This window comes from Zingiber officinale, chromosome 6B (assembly GCF_018446385.1).
Source record: "Zingiber officinale cultivar Zhangliang chromosome 6B, Zo_v1.1, whole genome shotgun sequence".
Classification (NCBI taxonomy): Eukaryota; Viridiplantae; Streptophyta; class Magnoliopsida; order Zingiberales; family Zingiberaceae; genus Zingiber; species Zingiber officinale.
This window is the reverse complement of record NC_055996.1, coordinates 41,511,813-41,538,404: the sequence shown is the minus strand read 5'-3', so window position 1 is coordinate 41,538,404 and position 26,592 is coordinate 41,511,813. Positions and strand designations below refer to the sequence as shown.

General features: G+C 34.5%; 1 protein-coding gene across 4 annotated transcripts; it reads right to left on the bottom strand.

Moving 5' to 3' along the window:
- Positions 1-2,075: 2,075 nt before the first annotated feature.
- On the bottom strand, positions 2,076-24,236 carry LOC121992374. 4 transcript variants are annotated; one of them, XM_042546697.1, is made up of 10 exons: positions 24,005-24,236; positions 23,397-23,910; positions 21,670-23,306; positions 21,228-21,342; positions 21,051-21,139; positions 19,642-19,883; positions 18,737-18,823; positions 15,699-15,798; positions 3,044-3,254; positions 2,076-2,964 (listed from the first exon to the last, which is right to left on the bottom strand). In XM_042546697.1, the coding sequence occupies exons 2-10, from the start codon at positions 23,749-23,751 to the stop codon at positions 2,384-2,386; spliced, it is 3,417 nt and encodes a 1,138-aa protein (XP_042402631.1). In that variant the 5' UTR covers positions 23,752-23,910; positions 24,005-24,236; the 3' UTR covers positions 2,076-2,383. The 4 variants fall into 4 exon arrangements, with proteins under 4 accessions (XP_042402631.1, XP_042402627.1, XP_042402630.1 ...); XM_042546693.1 differs by having other exon boundaries at positions 21,670-23,910; XM_042546696.1 differs by having other exon boundaries at positions 21,228-21,339; positions 21,670-23,910.
- Positions 24,237-26,592: the final 2,356 nt, after the last annotated feature.

Below are 26,592 nucleotides of genomic sequence, written 5' to 3'. Positions count from 1 at the left end.
CATATCTATTATGTCAAATTGTGATGAAAGATACGATTTGACTTCTATCACACACTTTATGCCACTTCTAACTATTAGCATATCATCAACATATAATGATAACATGACAAACTTTCCTTTTTCCTTTATCAACAAATCAGGAGATGCCTAAATCTAGTCAACTGAGTGGAAGTAATTTACACTCATATAATGATTATATGAAAGGAAAAAGGAAAGTTTACCTCATGTTATCATTATATGTTGATGGAACTATATAATGATAACATATAGAGAAATAGTCTTATCAACTTTACCTCATGTTGAGAATTCAATTTCAAGAAAAGTAACATTTCTTGAGTGTATTTTAGAGATATATATAGTTTTATCTTGTCGCTCATCAATGAAGACATAACCCTTAAAAGTCTTAGAATACCTTATAAATGTTGGATCGTGAAAGTTGATAGAGGGGGGTGAATATCGATTTTAAACTTTATCGAGAGATTACGCAGCTGAAAATGTATAAGAGAAGAGCTCAGGAGCTTAGCTTGCAGAACTAGTGGAGGGGATTAGCTAACCTGTCGACCTCCTATGATAGCTCAGTCCTCTGACCTTTATATGTGCTAGTAAGGAGTGTTGAACTAAAGTAGAGTTGCATAGGCATGGACTATTGAGTTGGAGTGCAATCAGTATCCTAGGTATCATTAGTCCTTCGTTGGCTTTCAATGAACTTTGATAGTGAGGTTGAGAGAGTGGGCCGAGCTGAGAGGTCGACACTATGGAGGCCCCAATGGACGATGTTGGAAAAGAAAATTGGTAGGATTGCCAACTTGCTAATTCCGTAACTACTGGGGCTACTATAATTAGGCCACGAGCATAATAAGGAGCTCTGTATCTCAGGTTCAACACATACAGCTCGAGGAGCTCAAAGCATGGGAGAGAGCTCAAGGAGCTTGAATTTGAGAGCTCGAGGAGTTTGGCACGAAGAACTCCTAGTGCGAGTTCAAAATTAAGTGATCAAGGAGCTTAGAGCATCGGAGTGAAGAGCTTAAGAAGCACGGCAATGAGAACTTAGGAAGCTCGCAATGAAGAACCCAGGGAGTTCATCCCCAATGCAATTAACGATGGTAAATCTTTGTGACAAGGGAGCTCATCCCCTATTGCAATTAACGATGGTAAATTTTTATGTCGGGCCAACCTAACAAAGATGGTCAACTAATCTATCGACCTTCTTTAATAGGTCAATCCTGTAATCCGAGATTTTTGTAGACACTGAAAAAAATTGAACTGAAGCATAGCCACATACACATGACCTCTGAACTAGAATGGGATTGAAATCTTAGGCATCAACCAAAAATATATATACAAAATTTAAATGTATCTACATAGAAAAGGTATTTTTGCACTATAGAAACATATTGTTAATAGTTATTCCTACAAAGTGTAATGATCCCACCCAAAAAAACGCTCATCCTGAAAATGCATCCCCAACACAACAAGGTGTATTCTATCAACGCCATAAATTAAAATTAAAATAATTAAACTTATAATTTAAAAAAAACACAACAGTCTTTTTTTCGTCATATGAAATATAATTTATACAAACAAAGAACCATATTGACATCAAAAAGATAATAATTAAAAAAATAAATCAACAACCTTAGAATTCAACTAAAAAATACCTTCACTTCACAACTGAATCTTTCCTAATTGGCCAAGCAAGAAAACACTTTGGCATCAAAAATAAAACAATTGACAAATAAAGCAACTATTTGACTCGCTAAATGTCTACAGCCCTAAAAAGACAAAGGGTGAGACCAAATTAAAACAGACTTGCGGCAAATAAAAATGGAAAGAAACAAAAATAGTGTGCTCTTATTTGATTGTCAAAAAAAAAAAAGTAGGCTGCTATATGTATGTATATGTAAGAAGACGGAGGGTCAGTCAAACTTTGCATAATTTGATGAAATATCAGAAACTAGTTAATAGTGATCAAAAAGCCAAAAAGTTAGCAGCAAAAGTTATTATTTCCAACTAGAAATAAGTTGCCAGAATTAAGAAGCATACTTACCGAACAGCAAAACCAATTTAGCCCTTCATTATTCAAGTTTGTTAGAAATTAGACACTCAGACGTGTCCATCCAAATTGTTGGTTGCAAACTATTGCTAAGAAAAATGTTTAATCAAAAACCAAATATTTTTCTGTAGTTCTTCATATCAGGAACTTCACTAAACCACCAGTAGCAGGTTGACTGTGTTCAAAAGATACTCCAAAAAGAGAGCTGCAGCAGCTCATGTTCTCAGTGATTTTAAAGGTATAACATATTTACAAGATAAATATAACATCATTCACTAGCAAAAGTTGGTAGTTGGTCTAATAGAAACCTTTTGACGTTTACCATCTTATTCACCGAGATTCAGAACCAAACAGTGTGGCTGATCCACCAAGGAGCATAATGGATTCCATGTTTTCTCTAATGTCATGCACACGCTTGAAGGTAATAGAATCAAGACAACCACGATGATCCTCACATGTATCTTGAAAAATCTTACACTTAATGGGAGATTTGACAGGCAAAGAGCATTTTGGATTTTGAAAAGCAGAGGCAAAAACATTGGGTGTTTGCTTGGAAACAATACCATATTCTTCCTGATTAATAGCATCAGAGCTACTGTCAATCAAAGTTTTCTGATCAGTTGTAAGATCTACTTGAGATTTATTTTCACTGTGAGAAACTGTTAAACGTCTCTTAGAATAAGTGTTCATTGACACATCACCAGCATTCTCTGATGACTTGTATTCAAAAGATTTGCAATTGATGGCCTCTGCAGGATGATCTGAACTCTCTCTTTCAATTTCAGTAGCATTTCTGCAAGAGCCAACAGTTTGAGCAGAGTAAGGGAATTCGAGTATGGCACAAAGGGCCTCAGAAGAATCATGAGTTGACGTTTTCTTGTGATGTTCGATGTCGTATTTAACCAATCTGACTGCAGAAACAACAAAAAATGCCTAAACAGGGAGTCACAAAGAAACTAATTAAATATCAACTACATTAAACATGCTCACCTCCATCAACAGACATATTTTCTGATGAATGACTTTTCAGCAATTGCTTCTGTAATAAACCAGTGCCAGGAAAAACCAATATGTTTATGGACCTGGCATCTACTTCTTGAGAAACCTCAAGAGGCCTAAAGCCAAAGACATTAATCCAAGTGTCCTTTAATTCAGAAATTGCAGGTATAACTAACTTTTCAACGTTTAGAGAAGAGAGGGCCTGAATATGAGAATGAGAACAAAATAATGTCAAAGAAAAAGAAAAAAAAAATTAACTAACTGAAATTTCTGAAATAAAAGACTATGCTAACTTATAACAAAACAAAGGGAAAATGAGAAAAGCAAAATTAATGCAATAGTCAAACTAGTGCAAAAATCATGGACAAACCACATTCACAAACACCTGGGTGGAATGTGTGAACTTGTTGGAAGGACATTAAATAAATCGCTGGTGAAATCGTTAGTAACAATGTAACAGCAAATGAACTCAATTTCATACAAAACAACTCCAAAGTTACAAGCTTGAAAATATCATATGCACACATACAATCTTGTTTAACTTTCAGAAGTATCAACAATTTAAACCAATCTAATGGTTGACTAATCAGTAATCTTGTCCATTAGCTATCTTCGTACTAAAGACAAGTCTCAGCGTCATGTAAAAGCTTGGCTCCCCTGGCCATCCGCAAGACTGCAACTAGGATTTTAGTCACCAAATAACTCACTGCTGAGGTGGTACTTCATAAATATCCTACGGCGCACCACATTAGCAGCACTTCTTTTTTTATTTCCATCATGCTACCTCTCTTCACATGCCATGCATTATAGCTTGGCCATATTTTTTGGCTCGTGATTTTCTTCCTATCTGTTACTTTACTCTTTAATTACCTTTCCTTTTTAGCTATGTGGTGCTTTAAAAATATTAGATTGGTAGGATAGAATGGAATTGATGCAAATTAAGAATTGATTTTTAAATTATGATCTAATTCAATAATTGTCTATTTTAGGTGTCAAAATTTGATACCTTTAATTTGCAAAAAGGTTTAGGAATTTAGATTAGATTTCTAGTTTTCAAAATCATAATCAATTTATTTTCTTATCTCATTTGTTTGATTTTATTTTTCAATTTTAATTGTATTTGAGCCACTACAACTCCTCTTTGTAATTTATCTTACTTTCAATAATAATTTTTTTCAATGAAGTTGTATCAAGTGACAATATAGTCAAAATTCCTGCTTAAATTTTGATACTTCCCGATCCACCCCCCTAATTATTGTTCATGAGGATTTTATTCACATAAGGAACTGGCTGTGAGAAGCACCTGAAGTGAGCGTAATCACCTTTTGCTACAATGAGCACTCTATTCATTCTCGGCGGGCACATGCCCTCGAGGAAAAACTCCTCCCACCCCCTAACCACCTAGCGGTCCGCTATAAGTTGACCCCGTAATTTACCTCCTTTCACATAACCTGGGACGGACTGAGGGGCACTTGAGATGAGCGTAATTACCTTTTTTTTTTTGCTACAATGAGTACTCTATTCATAAAACTGGATACTTACAAAAAAATAAAAAATAATAAACACTCTATTCATCTCTCATCCAGCTTTCCTTGCTCCTTTACCTTGGCACATCCTTTTCCACATGGTCCCTTATCATCCATCACCCTCACTCTGCCATATGCTACCTTAGTCAGTCATCATTATAGCTAAGGATCAAGAACAAGGAGGAAGCATTCTCTCAACGCTTGCCTTGCGCATTGGCGTCCATCTCAATGGATCTATATACCCACTTTCGCTAGTATCACCATCCCGCCACCTAATTGGCTCTTCCTAATGTGATTTGCATGCGAGTATCACATGCCTCTCCAATAGCCCCGCGAAGGGTTGTCCAACACAAATTGACATCGTGAAAAGAAGCAACACCGCAGCAACTCTCTACATTCCATACTAACCCAATATCATGCAGCCACCATCCCATCTTTTCTTTTTGCTCATTATGAGATGACCACAAGCTTCCCACGCCACCTAGCCACAAGAATCAGAGATCCGGCTACTTCCAACACAAAAGATCAAGACAACGCTCGAACGCTTTTATTAGGAGAACAAGAGAAAAATTGAGCTATCATCAATTTAATTTTATTGCAATACGAAACAACAACAACCAAACTTTATCCCACGAGGTGGGGTCGGCTATATGAATCCTTTTATGTCATTGAGCTCTATCTCCTACTATATCATCATCTATACTTAAATAAATATTATCTTATTTTATTATTGATAAAAAATCTTTTTTGGTCTTCCTCTTACTCATTTGATATGTGTGTTTGTTATAGTTTCACAGCGCTTAACTAGAACATTTATTAATCATCTAAATTTTATTGTAAAAAAAAACCTCACAAAGAAAATTGGTGAAATTAAGAGGTGGACTCTGTTGGTGCAATTGACCTCCAAGGTTTTAATGTCCGACAAATATATTTAAGTAAGTTTAATGGAACTTGATCATGGGAAGTCCTAGTCGTGGCTAGGCAAGGGTGAGAAGTCAACCGAGTGACTAGTCCTAACTGCGGTTAGGAAAGAGAAGTCCTAGTTGCAGGCTAGGCCAGGGAAATCTCGGTAGATCGTGGAAGCCAAGTGGATTCGATAGGTCTAGAGGACCTAATCCCTGAGTAGTCGAATACCGAGGCAAGGGAAATCTCGGTAGATCGTGGAAGCCAGGTGGATTCGATAGGTCTGGAGGACCTGATCCCTGGGTAGCCGAATATTGAGTCTTAGTGAGTGAAGCCTAGTGGAGAAAACCCTAGGGGTGGTAACCTTAGGTTCTGGTGAGTAAAGTCAAATGGTGAAAATCCTAGTTAGAGATAACGTTAGGTAGCGAGAAGTCTTAGGTAGCGCGCGGTCGACCGGACTTGCGGATTTCGGTAAATCTAAGTTTAGATTTACCATAGTATTTTGTATTACTATATTGTTGTTGGCTAATGTAGTATTGCAGGAAAAGTCTTAGTGGATCAGGCGATCAAACACTGAGCAGGCAAAGTCCAAACAGATCTGGAGGATCAACGTTTGACAGGTAGGTTGAGATAAGCAACTGGAGGAGCGACAGTGAGGTCGTGTTCCTAAAAGGAACAACCTAAGGTCGCTGATCCAACTAAAGAAACCGAGAAGGTTTCCAAGTTGAGATCAAAACAGTTGAACTGTCTATTATTATTACTCATGCATTAGATATATTATTACTGTGCTAATATCTGTTTTGCAGGATTATTGTCTAACAATGTTTTGCAGGTTCGGCTTAATCGGTCGATTGAACAAGACCAACTCAGAGCAGATATCAGTTCAAGCCAAAATAGAGCAGGGTCCAATCAAAGCTTGATCGATCGACCGATCCTCTGGTTCGGTCGACCAAACCCTGATGACTCAACACAGTTCAAATCGAGCATAAACAAAGAAAGAAGAGTGACTGATCGGTCGACCAAACTAGAAGATCGGTCTACCGAATATTCATCACTTAATGGCACATTAATTCCAGATCTCGACGAACAGGGAAGGATCTCTATTCGGTCGACCCAACAAGGGGATCGGTCGACCGAACACTTTAATGTCATTAAATGTCGAAGATCGAATCAGCATAAGATCTCAGCGAAGATGGAAGGGAGCTGGTTCGGTCGACCGAACCTAAGGATCGGTCGACCGAATGTCGACGACTCTTATAAAAGTGAGCTCGAGGTCCGAGGTTGGAAAACGAAATTTGTTTGGTTCAAAGTTCATCTCTGTGCTAGCTGCTGTTGTTCGGGCTACTACTCTACAACTCGTCTTCATACAAGCAACTACTTCGTTCAAGTGCCGACCGAGCTTCATCTTCCATATAAGTGTCGGTATATTTTTATTTTAAAGCTTGCATTGTACTTAAACTCACATAAGATAGTAGGTTGTTACTATTTTATATTCTTGCATATTGTACGCACTGCTTCTTTCCGAAGTTTTTGAAAAGAAAAGTTTTAGTGGATTGCCCGACAGAGCGATCAAGGATCGTGGGCCTTGGAGTAGGAGTCGACCTAAGCTTCGAACCAAGTAACCGAACCTGTTCTTTACTTTCCGCTGCACGACTTCGATTTAAACGATTAAAAGAAAAGTTTTTAAAAACACGATATTCAACCCCCCCCCCCCCCCTCTATTACACTCTTACGATCCTACAGACTCCACTTTAAAAAGCAGATAAAAGAGTTCAACGCATTGAAAAAGGTGGATCATAATTATTTAATTTAATCATCATACACCAACCATAAAAACATATGCATCTTTTTGACTTCCATCTTAGTTTGATTTAATTATCATTAATTTTCAACTTCACATGACAATATATGATGAAAGAAAATACTCCAACTTCCACAAATTACATGAGCACAAGAGATAGAGATTTCACGGATGAGAAACATAAACAAAATTACCATCTAGATGGCAAACTTAGTTTCATAAAAATTGAAACTCTTTATGAACTTTTAAATCAAGGAATATCATATACACAAATTCATAATTGTCCCTATGCCTAGAGAATCCTCAAATTACTTTCTTAAAAATAATAGTCATTATAAACCTATAAATATTTAAAACAAATGTCCTATTTTTTGGCAGAAGAATGGATTTTGATGCATTTCTTGATTGTTAACAAAAATAAAAGTCTCTTTGACTATTAAGAGATTACCTTTGTTGAACGTGTACAATTTGTCAAATTTGCACTAAATGAATATGCTAAAAAATATTGACAACTTGTCCAAACAATTAGTGACTAAGGCAGACAGAAATCCAGAAATCATTATACTTTGACACCTAAAAAAGGCAATTACCAAAATCAACTACAATTTAAATTTTAAAAGATAAATCAATTCCTACAATTTGCACCATTTAATAGATATTTCTAAAGATGATAAATACTTTATACTTTGTAAAGGACAAAACTCAAGTGATACTAATATTACACATTGAAACAAATATCCTACTTGAAGATGTGCATAACTTATTTGGTCTTCTTAGTGAGGTAGTGGAGGGAGAATAATGCGAATTAAGAATTGATTCATCTCTTTTGTGTCAAAGATAGATATTTTTTATTTGGTAAGGATGTCTTCTAATTTGTGAAGAATTTTAATATTTTAAATTTTGGAAATCATAATAAATTTATTTCTTAAGTCATGGAGTGAATTTAGATGAGTGCTTTATCCATTTATTTAATTTTATTTTTCAATTTTAATAATATTTAGCATCTGAAAAAGATCTTAACTTTGCGTTTGTAATTTATCTTTCTTTCAATTATTTTTTTATTCAATAAAATTGATCATGTTTGGAAGAATGGTACTTTGTGTTTACGCCCACTTATATTTGCCATATAAGAATGATAGTGTGACGTGGAGTATGCGTAAGGAATTCTGAATATTCTAAATCACACAGAAGCTTCCATATTTTTTCTCCATTTCCAATGGGATCTAAAACAACCATGGTCAATAGAATGGGGCAAGGATGCAATTAATATTCACTCCACTTAACAAGGATACTTGGATTTTGTTTAGGGAATCATTTTTTTATCTGCAAACGAACATAATATGCATGGCTATAGATCACACAGTTATAATGAAAGGAAAGACAAACTTAGAAGCAATTGCAAAGAAAAAAAACAAGAGAAGGTATTGAGAATATGCATACAGAAATTTTGAAGAAGTCAAAAGTAAGGGGAAAAAATAAGAAAAACAATAATTCAGACATATTTTCCATTATTCTTTAAGAACACAAAAACAGATGTTGTAAGTTCATAATTACTAATGTATTACAGATATAAATAACTAAATAAAGTGCATAATAAATTTACTTTTTGTTATCGAGATGTATAAGAATTTAAAATACAATGAAAATAATACGAATAAAAAAAGTTTCTGCAGTTATGTTGAAGTAGAATATTTTTCGAGCTATCAGAAAAACAAAAACAACACCCTTCTTTTTTTAAATCATCAAAAGGGTCTTTCTTTTAAAAATTAACAGACTAACACTTCACTTATATTTTTCTGCCAAACATACTCCTCTACTCTCTATCTTAGAGTTGCTTTATACAAAACATGTAACGACCCAATTTTCCCTATTTCGAGTTCCAAAAGTCCTTAAAATAATTTAGAAATGTTATAGAAATATTCTAGAGATTTTTAGAAATTTTTGGAGTATTTTTATGCAATTTTTGGAGTTCGTTTGGTATTTTTACCAAGAGGAAGGAGTTTTAAAAAAAAAGAGAAGGAATATGTTGAAGCCAAGTTTTGAACCCACAACCTCGACCCGAGCCGAACCTCAGCCGAAACCAGCCCAACCAGCTGAGCTACACGATTTTTGTTAACCTTATATGGAGCGAAATATATATATGCAGTAGTTGGAACGTTTAAAATAAATTGGAATAAAAGTGCGTGGCGGAGGAATCGAAGCCCAAACCTTTGATTTGGTTAAAATCTGGCCAACCAACTGGGCTGCGCGTGATTTGTAAATTAAGTATGTAGCGAGATGTATTTAAGTTATTGTAAAGGGCAAAAATAAAACCTAGGTTATAAAGGGTTAAGTGTTTTTTTTTCCCCGAACCCTAAATCCCGTTTCCTCTCCTTTTCTGCACGGCGTCGCGATTTCTGCTCGGGCGAAAGAGGCGGCGGAGCTTCTCTCCGGCGGCCGGCGAAGGCTTCTTCCGGCGAATCTTGCGGATCCGAGCTCTCCTCGTCAAGGAGAACACGCGGAAAGGAAGGGATCGCTGAGGTCTTCACCTTCTCCGAACCCTAGAAGCTTTAGAGTTCTCTTTTCCGGTTGTAAGTCCAAGAACAGCGATGTAAGTGCTTCTCACCTGTGGTAGGAGTAGCTCTCGGGGTTTTGTTTTGCATTTTGTTGAACAATAGCAGCTTCCATTCTAGCATATGGTTTCAGATTTTGATCTTTGCTCTAGCAATTTAGTTTAAGCTTTGGTTCCAATCCTTTGTTGATATTTTTAGAGCACGGACAGAATGTTTAAGGGTCTCCCTTGATTGTTACAGCATGTTAATTTAAATGTATTTACCTTACATTTCAAGCATGTCCAAGTAGTCATATTTCCTTCAAGTCATAGCATGATTAAAGGATTTTTAAGGTTCAGAAATAAGTTGGTTTTACAGGAGCAGTTTTTCATTCTAACATATGGTTTTGATTTCAACCCTTGCTCTAACAATTTGGTTTAAGATTTGGTTCAGTGGATTGCAGTGCTTCATCTAGACCTGACGTTTTTTTTTTATTGGTCAACCTGCTGTTAGAATCTTGTGTGGTTGGTCCTGTACATACGGTTTTAGATCCATTGATAGTGTAGATTAGTATTTAAATTTTGAGATTCCTTTATTAAATCTGAGCATGAAACCAATAGAAAGATTGTTAACCTACTATCATGCACAAATAGATTTTATGCTCTAGATATCACAGGCCATAGATGAATGTAGTTAGTGAAAGAATCGGATAGTAGATTTGATATTCTATTCCACTTGTTAGTTGTAGATTCTGAAGTTTAGATTGTATTTATCTGCTGTTAGATGTACAGCTTTCGGTTTCTATTAGTTGAACAGTTTTAGTTTCATTGCTATCAGTTGAGCATGTGTAGCAAATTTAGTTTATATGGATACTCATGAGCAGTAGCAAATTTAGTTCGTATAGAATAGCATGAGCATGATTCACTTGCAGTAGTTGATCTTGTAATTGAATTTAATTTCCAAGATGTATTAGTTCTTAATTCTTTAGTTTTCAGCCTTTAGTTATTTATAGTTTCAGATTTCATTAAAGCATTTAGCTTTAGTTTTCTCTATATATGCAGAATTTTGTTAGCTTGATATGCAGAATTTTGATTAGTATAGTTAGCATTTCAGATTTGATGTATTTTAGCATGAAGAATTGATATACATGTGTTGGTTAGCTTTTAATAGTTCTCTAATCTAAAGCATACCGTTAGATGTCTTTGTTATTTCAATGAACCTGAACAGCCATTAACTTAAGCATGCACGGTTTAGCTTTCCTTGCTACTTAATGAGCATGCACAATTTGGTACCTGGCATGTTTGGTTAGATCTTTTATGCTATGCATAGGGCAAGAACAGCCCTCATTTTTAAAGTATGCAATTTAGATTTAAGTTTCTTTACTACCTCATTTAGCATGAACATATCTACTTTTGGATTTAGTTATGATTCTCTACTGAATTACCAAAAGATAAGTAAAAGAAAGATAAAGAAAAGAAAGGAAAAAGGCTAAGGCCTTAAGTAAAATCCCGAAGTCAAGACTTTAGGGATTTTGGCACACAAGGTGCTTATTAAATGCCAAGGCATTTTATTATAAGAAGTATTTAAAGATAAAAAGTATTTTACTTTTAAAGGGCATGTACCGGACACAAGGTCCAAGGGATGGGCTCCAAGATGCCCCTAGGCACAAGGCCTAGAAGTACCTTAGTAGTTTCGGGATTAGCTACCTCGACTCTTATTAAGGATGCACGCAAATTGGTAAAATACCAAAGTGGTACAATGCCGGGCCCAAGAGAAGTTGATTATTATTTTGAAGTATAAAAGTAAAAGTTTTTGGAAACAAATGAAACAAACATCAAATATGTTTAGAATTAGAAAGTTTAGCTTCTTGTTATTTGAAGCATGCAGTATCAGTTTTCATTTGCTTCCTTATGAGTTTATTTGAGCATGACTATATGTCTTATCATTTAGTTGATTTCTTGCTATTAGATTATTTAGCATGATTAGCTTTATTTGCTTTTCAGCATGCAGTTATAGTTTTATTCTTGTATAGTATGAGTAGCTTTACATATTAGCTTTTCAGTTAATATGATTTCTATGCTATTTATGAGCATGATTACATGTTTAGTATTTCAGTTAATCTGATTTATTTACTAGTAGATGAGCATGAGTAGCTTTCTTCTAAGCATTCAGATTTAGCATGTTTTTCGTTATATACATGCATATCGAGTTTTTGTGAGTAGGCAAGCACTTACTAAGCTTTTAGCTTATAGATACTACTTTCCTCCTACTGCAGGTGATGGCTGGACTATGGAGAGATCATGAGTTTGCTAAGGAAACTGTCAAGACTCCTTCTTTGGAGTTTTCTTTCAGTTATTAAATTGATAGAGATTGTTTTAGTAGTTTCCCTTTGTCTATGTTAAGTTTATTCCGCATTGTAGTTGAGTTATTTCCTATTGTTGGAGTTCTTTTGTTTACTATTGCTAGGATAGTTTATTTTTAGTTATATATAAACTGCGTGGTGATGTTATTGCTTTGTATATGTATGTACTTATGATTATTGTCACCGGTACAGGGGAGACTCTGCCGAAATTTTTCGGTAGGGTTTTCCTAGAGATTTTTAATAAACCGGTTAAGTAGAGTAGTAGATAAGTAACGGTCACTCTTAGAGAGTAGTAGTAGTAGTAAGAAGGGTGGTCGTTACAAAACATCACCACCATTAAAGCTACTTTATACAAAGTGGCTCCCAAGGCATTTTTTCTGTGTATTTTTTGTTTTCTTTCTTTTTCTGCTTTTTCCTTTTGTTTTCTTTTCTTCTCTTTTAATTAGCTATTAAAAAATAGAAAATAAAAAATTAATTTTGTATTTAGATTTTTGTTCTTTTTTCTTTTTTTCCTTTTGTTTCCTTTTCTTTTTCTATTAAAAAATAGAAAAATAATAAAGTTTTATCCCACTAAATAGGATCGGCTATATAGATCCTCCTACATTATTGAGCTTTATTTCCTACTACATCATCATCTATATTTAAATAAATTTTATTTTATTTTATCATTACTAACCAAATCTTCTTTGATCTTGTCCTTCCTAGTTTAATGTGCATGTGTCCTAGTTTCATATTACAAGCATTTATGGATAGTCTAAGTACATGTTTGTATCATCTTAAATGTGTCTCTTGTAATTTTTCCTCAATAGGCACAACCCAACTTTCTCTTTAATGTTCTCATTTTTTATCTTGTCTTTCCTCGTATGTCCACACATCCACCTTAATATCCCCATCTCTGCGACTTTCATTTTACATTTGTATGCTCGAGTCATAGTCCAACATTCAATTTCATATAACCTACTAATCTAATTGTCATTTTGTAAAACTTCATTTAAAATTTTGAGATACTTACGATCATAAAGAACACTTGGTGTTCTCCATTTCAATCATCTTATTTGCATTCTATATAAAACATCTCTCTTAATCTCATTATCCTTTTGAGAAAATGATCTTAAATACTTAAAGCTCTCACTTATAAGTAACTTGTCATCTTTGATCATACTAAACTAAAATTCCATATATTCTATTTTTACTCTTAACCTAAAATTATTCACTTAAAGTGTTTCCCACAAAGACTCAAATTTAGCATTTACTCTTTCACGTATTTTATCTACCTAAACAATATTATTTGCAAACAACATACACCATGATAACACATCTTGGATATGTCAAGTGAGAGTATTCATGATTAGTATAAAAAGATAGAGACTTAAAACTAAGTCATATCTTTATAGGAAATGTTTCGTTTAATCCGTTCGAGTCATCACTCTTGTCGTTACATTCTCATGCATATCCTTAATTATTTCAATATGCGTTATACTAACACTTTTTCCATCATTCGTTAGCACGAGTTAATTATACTAACTCTTGTCGATAGGATTATACTCGTTCGAGTCATCACTCTTTTATTTATTCATCATTCGTTAGTACTCTATTGCATTTATCTTTAAAACTTCTTATTTGATAAGATGTCTTGTTTTCCTCTCTCTTGCTTTAGCTATTCTATAAATGTCTCTTTCCCATTTGTATCCGATTGTCAATATAAGCATTTGAAAGTTTCACTCTTGGCTTACTCACTACTTTTTAAATCTATTTCTTACCTACTGCATACTTTTTCAAATTTTCATGTATAATAACTTATAAAGTATTCATTTTTCCTTCACTTTCTCTTGTATTTTCTCATTCCACCATCAAGATTTTTTACTCAGTAGTGCACATCCTTTTAACTCACCAAGTAAGTTCTTGGCCATCATTTTCAAATTTAATGTCAATTTATCCCATGTCATATTTAAGTCGCCACGTATTTCGCCTAACATTTATGCTCCTACCATCTCTTTAAATATACTTTATTTTTTGTCCTTTAACTTTCACCACCTGATTATAAGATTCGTGCACATTTACATGTTATTGATGATATGTTTGAGAGGCATATCTAATCTTACTATCCTATATTGAGTAGTTGAATTTTCTTTAAGGAAGACCTTGCAATTTTTATAAATTTTTTTATCTTCTTCTTGACTATAAGAAAGTTAATTTAACACTTATTGTTCTCACTTTTGAAAGTAACCAAATGCTCTCTTTTCTTGAAACACATTAAATATTCTAATTTCATATGCTATCATAAAATTCAATATAATTTTTCCTTCTTCATTTCTCATTCCAAAATCATAACCCTCATGTACCCTATCATATTTTTCGTTTCTTATTCCTACATGCTCATTTAGATCTCCTATTAAAATCATCTCATTTAGCATAATTTTGTGCGCTACCTCATATCTAGTTCTTCTGAAACCTATATTTGGTGTCTTCTTCTAATCTTAATTGAGGTGCATTACATTAATACTTTCTTTCTCCATCATTATCTTAAGAGTTATAATCCTATCCCCTTTCTAACTACTTTTGTTACTTCATTTTTTATTTCTCTTTTCTATGTATTCTAACTTAAAACTTGAGTTATTTATCATCTTTGTCTGCTCTTATGCTCATTTTGTATCTTATAAACACAAGATACAAAATTTTCATTGTATCCACGACCTCCATTGTTTTACTAGTAAACATTCCTACTGTTTCATATTCCAATTTAAGACAATTTTCATTTATATAATATTTGTTCTTATCTAACCTATGACATGAAAATTCTTGTATATTTAAAATTATACTCAAGTTCTCATTTAGATGTAGCAGTCTTTGCCAAGATATTGAAGTCGAACCCTACAACATTGTTTCAGATGCATTCGTAAAACATTTGCATGTGTTTGAGTTGGTCGGCTAACCTAACGTAACTCTCAACATTTTTCATTCGGACTTAGGATTAGCATTGGTTGTTTTAAAAAAAACTAAAAAAGAGAGACGAAAAATCACATTGGAGCTGCTTTGCAAAGTAGCTCTAAGATGGAGCTGTTTTGGTCAAAGCAGCTCCAAGGGAGTGGTGTTTTGTACAAAACAACTCCAAGGTATAACACAGAGGGTATTTTTAGTAGAAAATATAAGTAGGGCGTTGTCTTAATAATTTTTAAAAGAGAGATGCCATTTTGATGATATGAATAAAGAAAGGCACTCTTTTGATTTTCTATCATCTATATATTCATATAATTAATACTCTTCCTTGATGTGTGTGTGTGTGTTATAATCTAAATCCAACAAATGAATAGATGAGATAATATTATTGTCAAAAGTATGATTTGAACTTGAGGCTTCCACTTTCTATAAAGTTGATTGGCTATATGGAATTAGAAAGAGAGAAAATATATATATAGTCAAGATCTACATGAATCTGTAGTAGGATTCAGAATCAAAAGAATGGAACAATATAAAGTCCCATTTGCTTTTTTTTCTATAAAAGATTGCTAGAGGAAGCACTTACTGATTCAATTCCACTAAGAAGTTGATGGCACATCCCTTGGCGTCTGTACATGTTTCTGGTCCCAATAAAAGGCATTTCTGCAAATCTGGTTCCAAAAATTCTGTTTGACACAATAAAATTTACAAAACTCAGTATCATGTTTAAGCAAATAGGACATGCAAAAAGGAATCCAAGTTCTAATGATACCTTTAACTATTCAAAGAAAACTTACCCTTTTGATTGCAATTTAACTTAATATTGTTTGCAAATAATAGCTTTGCTATCTTGGTAAGATCAAATACCGGTGCATCAATTACTATGGTGATTATCCATAATAGGTTGTTAGGTTTGCCAATATTGCCCAATTGAGTCATAATCATAAAATCTAGGTTAAGCATGGAATTGGACTTGTCAGGTTCCATCCACCAATAAACCTACACAAACTACCAGAGACTAATGTGCCCTGACCAGACTTTTTGACATATTAACTGAATGAATCGAACCCAACCAAGCATCAAGAGAAAGAGAAGAAACAAAACTATAGGAAGAGCAAGAAGGGTTAACTGCAATACTACCCATGGGGCAATAACAGCAAACTATTAGGTTGACAACATTCATTATGATAGCTATTAACCAACATTATAGACAACATTTGTGGAAAGTAATTATAAAAAAACGTGGTTGTAAATGGATAATAATAACAAGAGAATTAATTGATCAGATGAAGAGGAATGAAGAGCATGGGAAGGGAAGAAAAGGGGAAAACTACTCTGTTTGGAGATGGGAAATGTAGTTTAGACAGTAATTTAAAACATAGTTGTAAAAATTATCCAATATCAATATGAAAGGCCAATCCAATCATTGGAAGAAGATGGGCATGTCATGCAGATCTAAAAATATAGATAAATAAAATAAAAAACACAGTAAATTTTTTAAAAAAAAAAAAGAGATTCAACGAAGTTATGTAGCAATAAGTTAAATTTTACAGGATGATGACATTTTGTCAAATTCAGAACAAAAATGGATGAATCAGTTAAAATTTGATTGAACTGATTTGAAAAATCAACGATATAACGAAATTCTCAAGGATCCCAGTCTGAATCCTAGCGAACTCACATGCCAAAATGAGAGACTCGACGCTCAATTGAATCTCAACTTGAATTTCTCAACTTTTTTGTAGCTTCATGGTGGCAAAAGGTGAATACGCTCACCCCAACGCCACCACCAACCCGTCCCAGGGCCAACACATAGGAGGTAACTTTTTTGCAGCTTCAGATTTGCTGCAAGCTTGCCTATTGCTTGTTCAAACTACCACACCATCTCTCTCACATGCACAATACTGACAAGAGACATTGTATCGATCGAATGAGAATGCAATAACATCTCTTAATTAATATTGCCCTAAATACTCTCTTTCCTTTGAATAAAACTCAATGCAAATATATTGGACACAACTAATCCTATAATATAGAATGATTATATTATATAAGTTTATTCAAAAAAAAATTAATAATCTAATATTACTCGATAATTCTATATCAATAATATAATATTTGTTATTGATTGTCACTTTTTTATTGTCGATTATTATTCATTAATATGCAAATTTATAATATCATGCGATCAAATAATAATCTAATAAAAGTTTAACTTAGTAAAGACCAAATACATTAAATTTAAGTTTAATAGTATTAAATGTAGTAGGGAAATTGTTAGAAGAGAAGTTGGCGAGTTATCTATAATGAGAGTTTTAAATACTTAATATTGTTTTTTCAAAAAGACGAAGGGATTAATAGAGATATGTTACATAAATTACAAGTAAGATGGTTGAAATGGAGGAGAGAATAGATAGACTTGCTATGTTATATGGAGTTCATATGAAGCGAACACACAAGCAAAAGATGAGAATCACAAAGATGAGTGATGAAGTGGATGTGAGGATAAGAAATAAGACCATTAAAGTGAAAGTGAAAATGACGTCTATTGAAGAAAAACTACTAGAAATGCGTTTAGGATGACAAGAACATACTTAGACAACCAATAAATGACACGGCTTAACGATGTGAAAATATAATAAACACGCACATTAATCAACAAAGAGGTAGACTAAAGAAAACTTGATTAATAACGATAATCAGGATAAAATTCATTTAAATATATATGAGGATATAATAGGAGATAGAATCTAATAGTGTAGAGGATCCACAGTCAATCCCATTTATTGGGGCAAACGTTTGATTATTTTTGTTGTATTATGTACTATTAATCATATAATATTTAACAATACACAATGGGTATTCTTTTAAGGATTTGTTAACCTCTTTCACAATGTCATATTATAAAATAGTTACTTTTTATCTCTTTTATTTTTCCTATAAAATTTGATTTTGCTGATCCTACCATTTCATACAATCTGAATTTATATCTTTTTATTATTTCTACCAATTGCGATAATCATGATTTGAAAGTATTGCTTCAACATAGGAAAATTAATAGCTATCAATAAATTGCAACTTTGCAACTAAAAAAGATAAGATGCTAGAAATCTAGTAAACTTGAAGAAAATCAATCAGATAGTATCAACTTGCAGGTTAGATAAGTTATAGTCAACCATACAAATCTCATTAGAACTAAGACTTCCACATAGCAAGCTCATGAAGGACAAGAATTATGGTTCCTTTAAGAGAACATTTGCCCAAGATACAAAACAAATCTAAGGTATTGCCATCAGACACAGAAATGCAATTAAAAAAGATAAGATGCTAGAAATCTAGTAAACTTGAAGAAAATCAATCAGATAGCATCAATTTGCAGGTTAGATAAGTTATAGTCAACCACACAAATCTCATTAGAAATAAGACTTCCACATAACAAGCTCATGAAGGACAAGAATTATGGTTCCTTTAAGAGAACATTTGCCCAAGATACAAAACAAATCTAAGGTATTGCCATCAGACACTGAAATGTTTAGGGAAGTGTGACGTAGAGAAGGTTAACTCACAAACTAGTTGTCAAAAACATCATCAGTACAGTTTAAGAGAACAAACATATGTGTGTACCTAATGGATGCCACAGAGATGATTTCGTCTTCTCTTTCCAAAGTAAATGTGTAGAAACCTTGAAAGTTCATCCGACGCAAATTGGATCTGCCCAGGAAGGCAAAGTTAAACATGGAGAAAAGTTAGGTACAAGGTATACATTAAAAGCAAAAACATAGTATCATAACAGGTAGAAAAGCAAAGGAATAGAGATGAATTTCATAATATTGGTATTTGGTTAGTAGCTGCAAATGTAACTTGCAGCATATAGCCTATTCGGAGGCATATGGCTCCTCTCAAATGGCCCACAAGCAGCAAGAAATGTAACTTCAAAAAGCTAAAAGTCACATTTGTGGCATGCAAGAAATGTATAAAAAAGAAATATATATATATATATCTCATCAGATGGTGGTTGAGGCATTGACCTTTTCATACAACTGCGGATCATGTTAGATGTTGCAAAAAAGATCCATGCATCAAATTGACAAACCTAGTGAACTTTTAAAAGGAAAAAAAATCAAAATATATTTAAATATATAACAAAAAGGCAAACTATAGTTGAAGAATCTTCAAAATATATGAATAAAAATATTACACTGAATTATTTAGATAGGATTAAATGTGAAATGATATCATCTTTCTATATATAAAAAAGAAAAACTAATAAAAAAAAAGAGAATTTGGAAGATTGTAATAATGATAAAAAAATTCTTTTTGACCAAATTGTAATTTTAAATTGTAATTATATTCAAATAAATGATTCTCTAGTTCTAATGCATGGTAACCATTGTTAGTTAATGAACAGCTATAATGTTGAACATAATAAAAGCGTGATAGCATCGTCACCAGTTCCAACTATTTGGGATCTTATCACTTGATGAAACTCTACAAAGTTAAATCATTAATAATGTGTGATTGATGCTTACCTACAATTATACACAACACCATGGATAAGGTTAATGCCACTTCTCTTATCAACAATTGGAAGAAAGCATTCATTCATAACTGCAAAGGCAACTGCAATCTTTGAATTGCATTCCACTCCTTGACGCGACCTTAATGCCAATTCAGAGGAATCCACATCATCAAAACACCTAACAACACTCCATGACAATCCTGCGTCAATATCATGTTTCGTCCCAAGAAGCTCCTGTAATCCACTGAAAACCTGCAGCAACCATAATTAGCATAGCGTAGTTTGGACCAAAAGAAACATGAACATAACAATTATAACTAACAAACTATAACTTTAGAACATTTTGGAAAATTATCTTCACAACCTTCCCTAATCGATATTCTAGCTGATTGTCCGTTTCATCAGAACTTTATGTGAAATAATGTTTGCAAAAAAAAAAAATGGTGCCATATTAAACATGAACATAAATTATTATTAAAATTTAACGTTAAATAAGAAAATTAAATAATACCTAGAGATTCACCCATGCCCCATTTTAAAAAAGAAAAAGGATTTTGAGTGAGCAAGAACTTCTCATTCTGTACTTTGTTACTTGATCCAGTGAGCATGCCCCATTTTAAAGAGGCGCATGCTCCAATTGTATATAGCACATGCATGAAGCTTTCATTCTGCTAGGTTCAAACAAAGCTTTGTCTCAAATATAATAGGTCGAGCAACATTAAAAATTCTCCAAAGATAGATATAGACCATGTAAGTTTCTTCACTTGAGAAACTTAAGGTTACCAATTATAATAATGTTATAGAATATAAGGAATTAAAATGTTATGCATAATCTAGAAGAGAATGATCAAAAATGAAATAACTACTTTCATATATGCTTCAAGGCTATGCGGTTCTTCCTCAAAGTTGTTAATGCAATCATAAAAGAGAATAAATAAATAAAATACCTATGGTGCACAATCAGTTTCTTTGAGTTTTACATCAAAATGCTGTTTATTTTACTGAAAATGTAGATATGAACATTGCAAATGAAAACATCGAGAAAGGGGCCCAAGCATGACCAGATATGTTGTTGCCATATGAAAGGAAAAAATATTAAACCTATAAATTGAAGACATCAAGGACATAATATGCTAATCTAAAGGTCTTCCTCATATCTGCAATGCATATCATGGTTGTTCCTAACACATTATAACTTAATACGCATAAGGCTATAACATGATATTAAAATTGTTATTCACCTAATTGAAAGAGAGGCATCCAAGCACATGGAAATAGACATTTGATGTACCAAAGTTATCATAATAAGCATGCAAAAGTATAACTTGACTTTTCAAATAATTTTAAAGCTGAACAAGATAGAGAAATCAAAAAGCAAATATATGGACAAATAAATTCATAAAAAGGCAGCATTTGTACCATTCTACAACTTTTAGCACAAAAGGAAATGGTAGGACACTTGGGAATGGCAGAATCAGATTCAGGGCAGGGAGTACAGTCTTTATGATCTGCAAAATCCATTACAGGTGACTCCAGATCTCATTGATTATATAAGAACATCTTATTCAAGAAAACATAACAGGAGAAAATTCATACATCTTGCCTCACACTGATGGCATGAAAATAAAACTGCCCCATCAGTTCCTCCACTAGGAATGCCACAGTACTTACAGCAGCAGTTTGTGCAGTACCAATCTCCAGGAGGCGGCTTCTGGACATTCATGGCAATTGAACCAAAACACAAAGTTACTACCAGGACTGAGCTCATAGGTGAAAATGAAGCAAACAATATGGCAATCAAGAATATGGAATTTCAGTAAAATTCAATCTTAAAATGAATATTAGATGCAGTTTTTTTCCACCAACGTTGTTTTCAGATTTTACCAACAAAAATGGAACAGGAGAATAATGTCATAAATAGAGGAGGATAAAGCTAACGTTGCATATGTTTCTCTAACAGCTACTTTCATAATTGCAATACCAGATATATCAACAAGTTCAAAAAAAAAGAAGAGAAATGTTCTTCTATTTGATGCACCTCAATGCCCAAGCAGTTCAGATGAAATGTTGAAGGACAGGCATCACAACACATTAAGGAACCACCATCACCACAGATACCACAGATATCATCATTAGGGTCTTCACAGCTGACATCAAAATAATAGTATCCTTGTCGTTCAGACTCAACCTGTTTTTTCCATGCCTCAATCTTGCACAGGAACAGGGAAATTTCTCCATCCTCCAGAAATATATTTTGTGAAGGATGCAGGAGTTCGCTACCAGCATGAAGCTCGAACTCCGATATTGGTAGGATTTTGCGACAACAGCTGCAGTTAATACCTTCTCTAGTAATCCAGCCTTCCAACATTGTTTTAGTCTTTTGTTGGTTCATATACTTCACTTTTCCATTAATTGGCAATACACCCATATCTATCATCCAAGAAAGAATTGTCCGTTTCCAGACATACGGAACATAGTCTGCATCATCAGCTTCTAACTCATTGTGACCACCACGAACCAAGATGGTGTGTCCACCCCTTTTGTTTATTAATCCTTTGTGAACATTCTTATGAGATGTGGAATTATAAGAAAATTTTGAGTTTGAAGCCAGTTTACCCTTAACCTGATCTCTAAGATGGCTCTTGTAAGAAGCTTGCTTTACCCTCTTCATTCTGCCCTCCTGGAATTTTTCAGTCTCTTCTGCCTTTCTTCTTCTCTTGTTAACAACAACTCTCTTCAATAAAGCAAGGGACTCCAGAGGTACAACAGATTGACTAGCAGAAGTTCTAGAGCTCCTTCCAGAAGAAGTCTTGCCCACCACATTGTTTGTTATACTTAATTTGTTTTGATAAATTGCATAAGCCTTTGTGATTGACCAATAACCACTACCACCTTCAGGCGGTATGTAAACAGAATCCTCATAGTCTCTGCCCCTTCTTGGCCTAAGATCTATTGTCCAACCAGCAGCTACAAGTATACTTTTTATCTGTGCTCTAAGTTTCTGCTTTTCTGTAATGTGAGATACACCTCCAACCTTTGATGCTTGTTTTTTCTTGAAAGATGTTTCTGTACTGGATCTACTCTTTGTTCTCAAAGCAGTTTTGCTCTTTGCAGTGTCTGCTACTCTCCTTTTTTCTCGGTCAGGAGAAACAATTTTCTGTTGTTTTTTAGGTTCGCCGGATCCACTCTTCTTGGGGATCTCATGTTTTGACCTACTCAATTCATTTTTACTCATTGTGCTAGTAAAATTTGAATTTTCGTCAACCCTTTCAGATGGAGAAAGAGCTGGTTCATTCAATGTGGCCCGGGCAAGAAAAACAGAGTTTATATCCTTTGGGATCCCCCCCTTGTATTTCCTCCTAATATAATATTTCTCAAACCCACCCACTTTATTACTACGTAGGACCCTCAAGGCATCATCAGCTTTCCCTTGCACCTTCAGAGTACGGTCTTGGGATCGTGAAATGTCAATTTCGGCTCTTCTGTCACCCGCGCCACCGCTAGTATGATGATCGTTGCCCCCGAGTTTCTGAAAATTACCTGGTGATTTCATCGACTTTGTGTTTTCAGCTCCCTCCTTTCCAGCCTTTTCTGGACGTATCTGTATTTGGTTTTCGCCCACTCCAGCCACCTTTCTATTTGCAGGCACTAGGGGATCGGAACCACCAACTATGCCTGCATTTGTCTCTATTTTATCAGTACCAGATTGTGAAATAAGAGTTTGCGGCGGCTTGTTAACGTCAAGTAGAGATTTATCCTTTTCACCTTGTTCCCAGGAATCCAATTTGATCATCTTTGAAGGGACCTCAGCATCAGTGTTACCACGCTGCTTTGTAACAAACTCTGCCTCAGCAACTTGTTTATTATCAGAGACAGAAATCTCTTCTGAAGCAAAAACCTCCTTTTTCTTCTTCTCCACATCCGCCGTCTCATTCCGACTGCCTTCGCCACAGAATGAGCTGTATCCAACTCCACAGTCCACCTCATCTACTGGGTCCAGCTGCGAAGTACTCGAACCTAACTTCCGTTTCATTTCCCTCCTCTTCGTGTCATTGGCATCCCTCGGCGCAGAGACGCCATTCCCTCTTCGCTTTTTCACCGCGCACCCCTTCTTCCCCATCGAGAAAATGGAAGAGAAACCCTACCTATCCACCAAACAGAACCCGCAGTGAATCCAATGCAAGCCGACAGGCCTACGAAGCCGACAGGCCTACGGAGCCGAGCGACGAATGATAAGGGATCTCAACGCGCCGACCTAGCCAAAGGAGCAAACACGATTCTGATTCCAAAACAAGAACAAAGAAACAAAACGAAATATTAGATCAGAAGAAGTCCGACGGAAGCAGCGTATCAAGCAGCGGAGCCAGACATACCTCGAACTAAGGAGACTCCTCCGGGAACTGGTGAGAATGGGGAAATGAAAACCAAGGCGGCGAATGGATCTGCCGGATTGGATAGAAGGTTTTGCTGACCCGAGACCGCGCGGCGAAGTGGCAGAGGAGTGCTCAGAATGGCGGCCGGTGAGGTTGCGGTCGCGTGTTACCGACTTACCGTGCTCTGAGCAGCCATGGCTCTGGGACGGGCACCGCGATTTTTTACTCTCTTTTTGTCATTTATTTTTCAATTGTGTAATTATTAATAGGTTAAAAACAGAGAGAGAGAGGACTCCAGTTTCCCTCCATCGGCACACTCGCTCGTCTTCGATTTGGCAGATTGTATGGTCCCTCCAAATACTATTGGATATAATTGTGGGCCCAACCAGGGACTAGTTAGTAATCCCTCAGGATGATGTGGCAGGTAAATGAATGAGTATAAAACCGAGTACGGTTGATAGAACGATTTTGATTTTGGTATATTGATAGTGACTCAAATCACTGTCACGCATACCATTTGTTATTAGTATTTTGTTTCATATAATTTTCACTTGTGTAATTATTACTGGGTTAAGAAAGAGAGAAAGAAAGAACAGCCACAGACTCTTAGTTCCAGTTTCCCTCCCTCACCGGACTTGCTCGCCTTCGATTTTACAGATTTTATGGTCCCTCCCAACACTATTGGATATAATTGTCAGCCCAAGCAGGGACTACTTAGGAATCCGTCAGGATGATGTGGCAGGTAAATGGATGACTATAAAACTGCGTAGACTGAATAATAGAACGATTTTGATTTTAGTAAACTGATAAGGACTCAAGTCCCTATACGGCACACTATTTGTTATTAGTATTTATTTTAATTGTGTAATTATTAAGGGAAAAATACTTTTAACTTCTTATTTTGACTTATTTTATATTAAGTAGTATTTTATCTCTTATATTTCAAAAAAATATTTAATCAAAGTCAAATGTAAAAAAATTATTAAAGATAATTATATCCTTATTTTTTTGATTTTTTTTATAATATTAAGTAGAAAAAAATATATTATATTGATGTAAAAAATAATTACATATGTTTTCGAAGTCGACTTTTTAATTATTGATTAGTTGATCGATCGTGTACACAGAGAAAAAAATATACATAAAAGGATAAAAAAATATAAAAACATTCAGCTATAGTGCCCTTCATGACTCGCTCGGATCTATGATTGATATCAATTTGTTGTCCACTCTCAATGTACTATAAAGCAAAGTTTGTCAGTTGGATTAGAGTTGTCAGTGTTATCCTCTTTGATGGTCAAATCAATGATAAATTGAAATATGAGACTCGTGTTCATATATGAAAAAGCAAAAGAGTTAGAAGAAGATAAATAAATTTACCTTCGCATAAGAAAAGAAAATTATACCTTTTACTTATTTTAGTGAAACTTTATATAATCATAGGCGGATCTAAAATTTTAAATTTAAAGGGAAGTGATGAAAATAATTATTATATTTTATATTCAGAGGCTACGCAACTTGGGCGACCAAAATATATTTTTTAAACTACTTAAGTTTATTTTATTCATATAATTAAGTATTAATCTTTATATATTATTGGAGGTTACATACAATTTATTTATTTTAATTAGTAAATTAAAGCACATGTTGAAAATATTAAGTAGAACCTTGAATTGTCTAGAATTAGTTCGGATATCAATAAATGAAATAGAAATAGACGTAAATTATCAAGAGGGGGGGATAGAAAGAGAGGAGATCCTCTGGGGATGCTCCCTTTCCATGCATTGGTGGAGATGCATGGTCTCCACCTATTTTATAAGTGGGGGTCATGCATCCCCACCAATACATGCAAAGAGAGCATTCTCTGGACCGTAAAAGCGATCCAGAGGATCCGGCCTGGGATAGAAAATACATAAGAGTTAAAGGTATTTTTCTAGTTATTAATAGGTTAAGAAAGGAAGGCCAGCATCTTCGTTCCAGTTTCCCTCCATCGTCCGACTATCTCGCCTTCGATTTGGTAGATTTTATGGGCCCTCTAAACCAGTGTTAAAACAAGCGCTAGACGGTAGGCGGGTGATTGCCCATCGCCTAGCGCCTGGGTGCGTAGGCGAATTTTCAAAAAAAACCTGTCGGATCAATTCGCTGATCGATCCATTAGGGTTTTCCCAACAAATAGAACCGTGTTGAATCGATCAGCAGATCGATTCAACAAGCCGAATCGATCAACTGATCGATTCGACGTGTTGAATAATTAATTGATCAACTCAACACGTCGAATTGATCAGTTAATCAATTCAGTAGGGTTCTATTTGTCGCAGAATCCTTCTGAATTTATTAGTTGATTGATTCAATATGCAGAATCGATCAATCGATCGATTCGGCAAGGTTTTGTTTGTCGCAGAATCTTGCCGAATCAATCAACTGATCGATTCGGCAGGATTCTGTAACAAGGCAGCTGAATCTTGAAATTGACGAGGCATAGCATACAAAATAGAAATACAAAAATATTAATAATGAAATGCATAATTTGATCCTAATAGATAAATGAAAATAGAAATACTGAAATAGTCAAAGTATATAAACTAAAA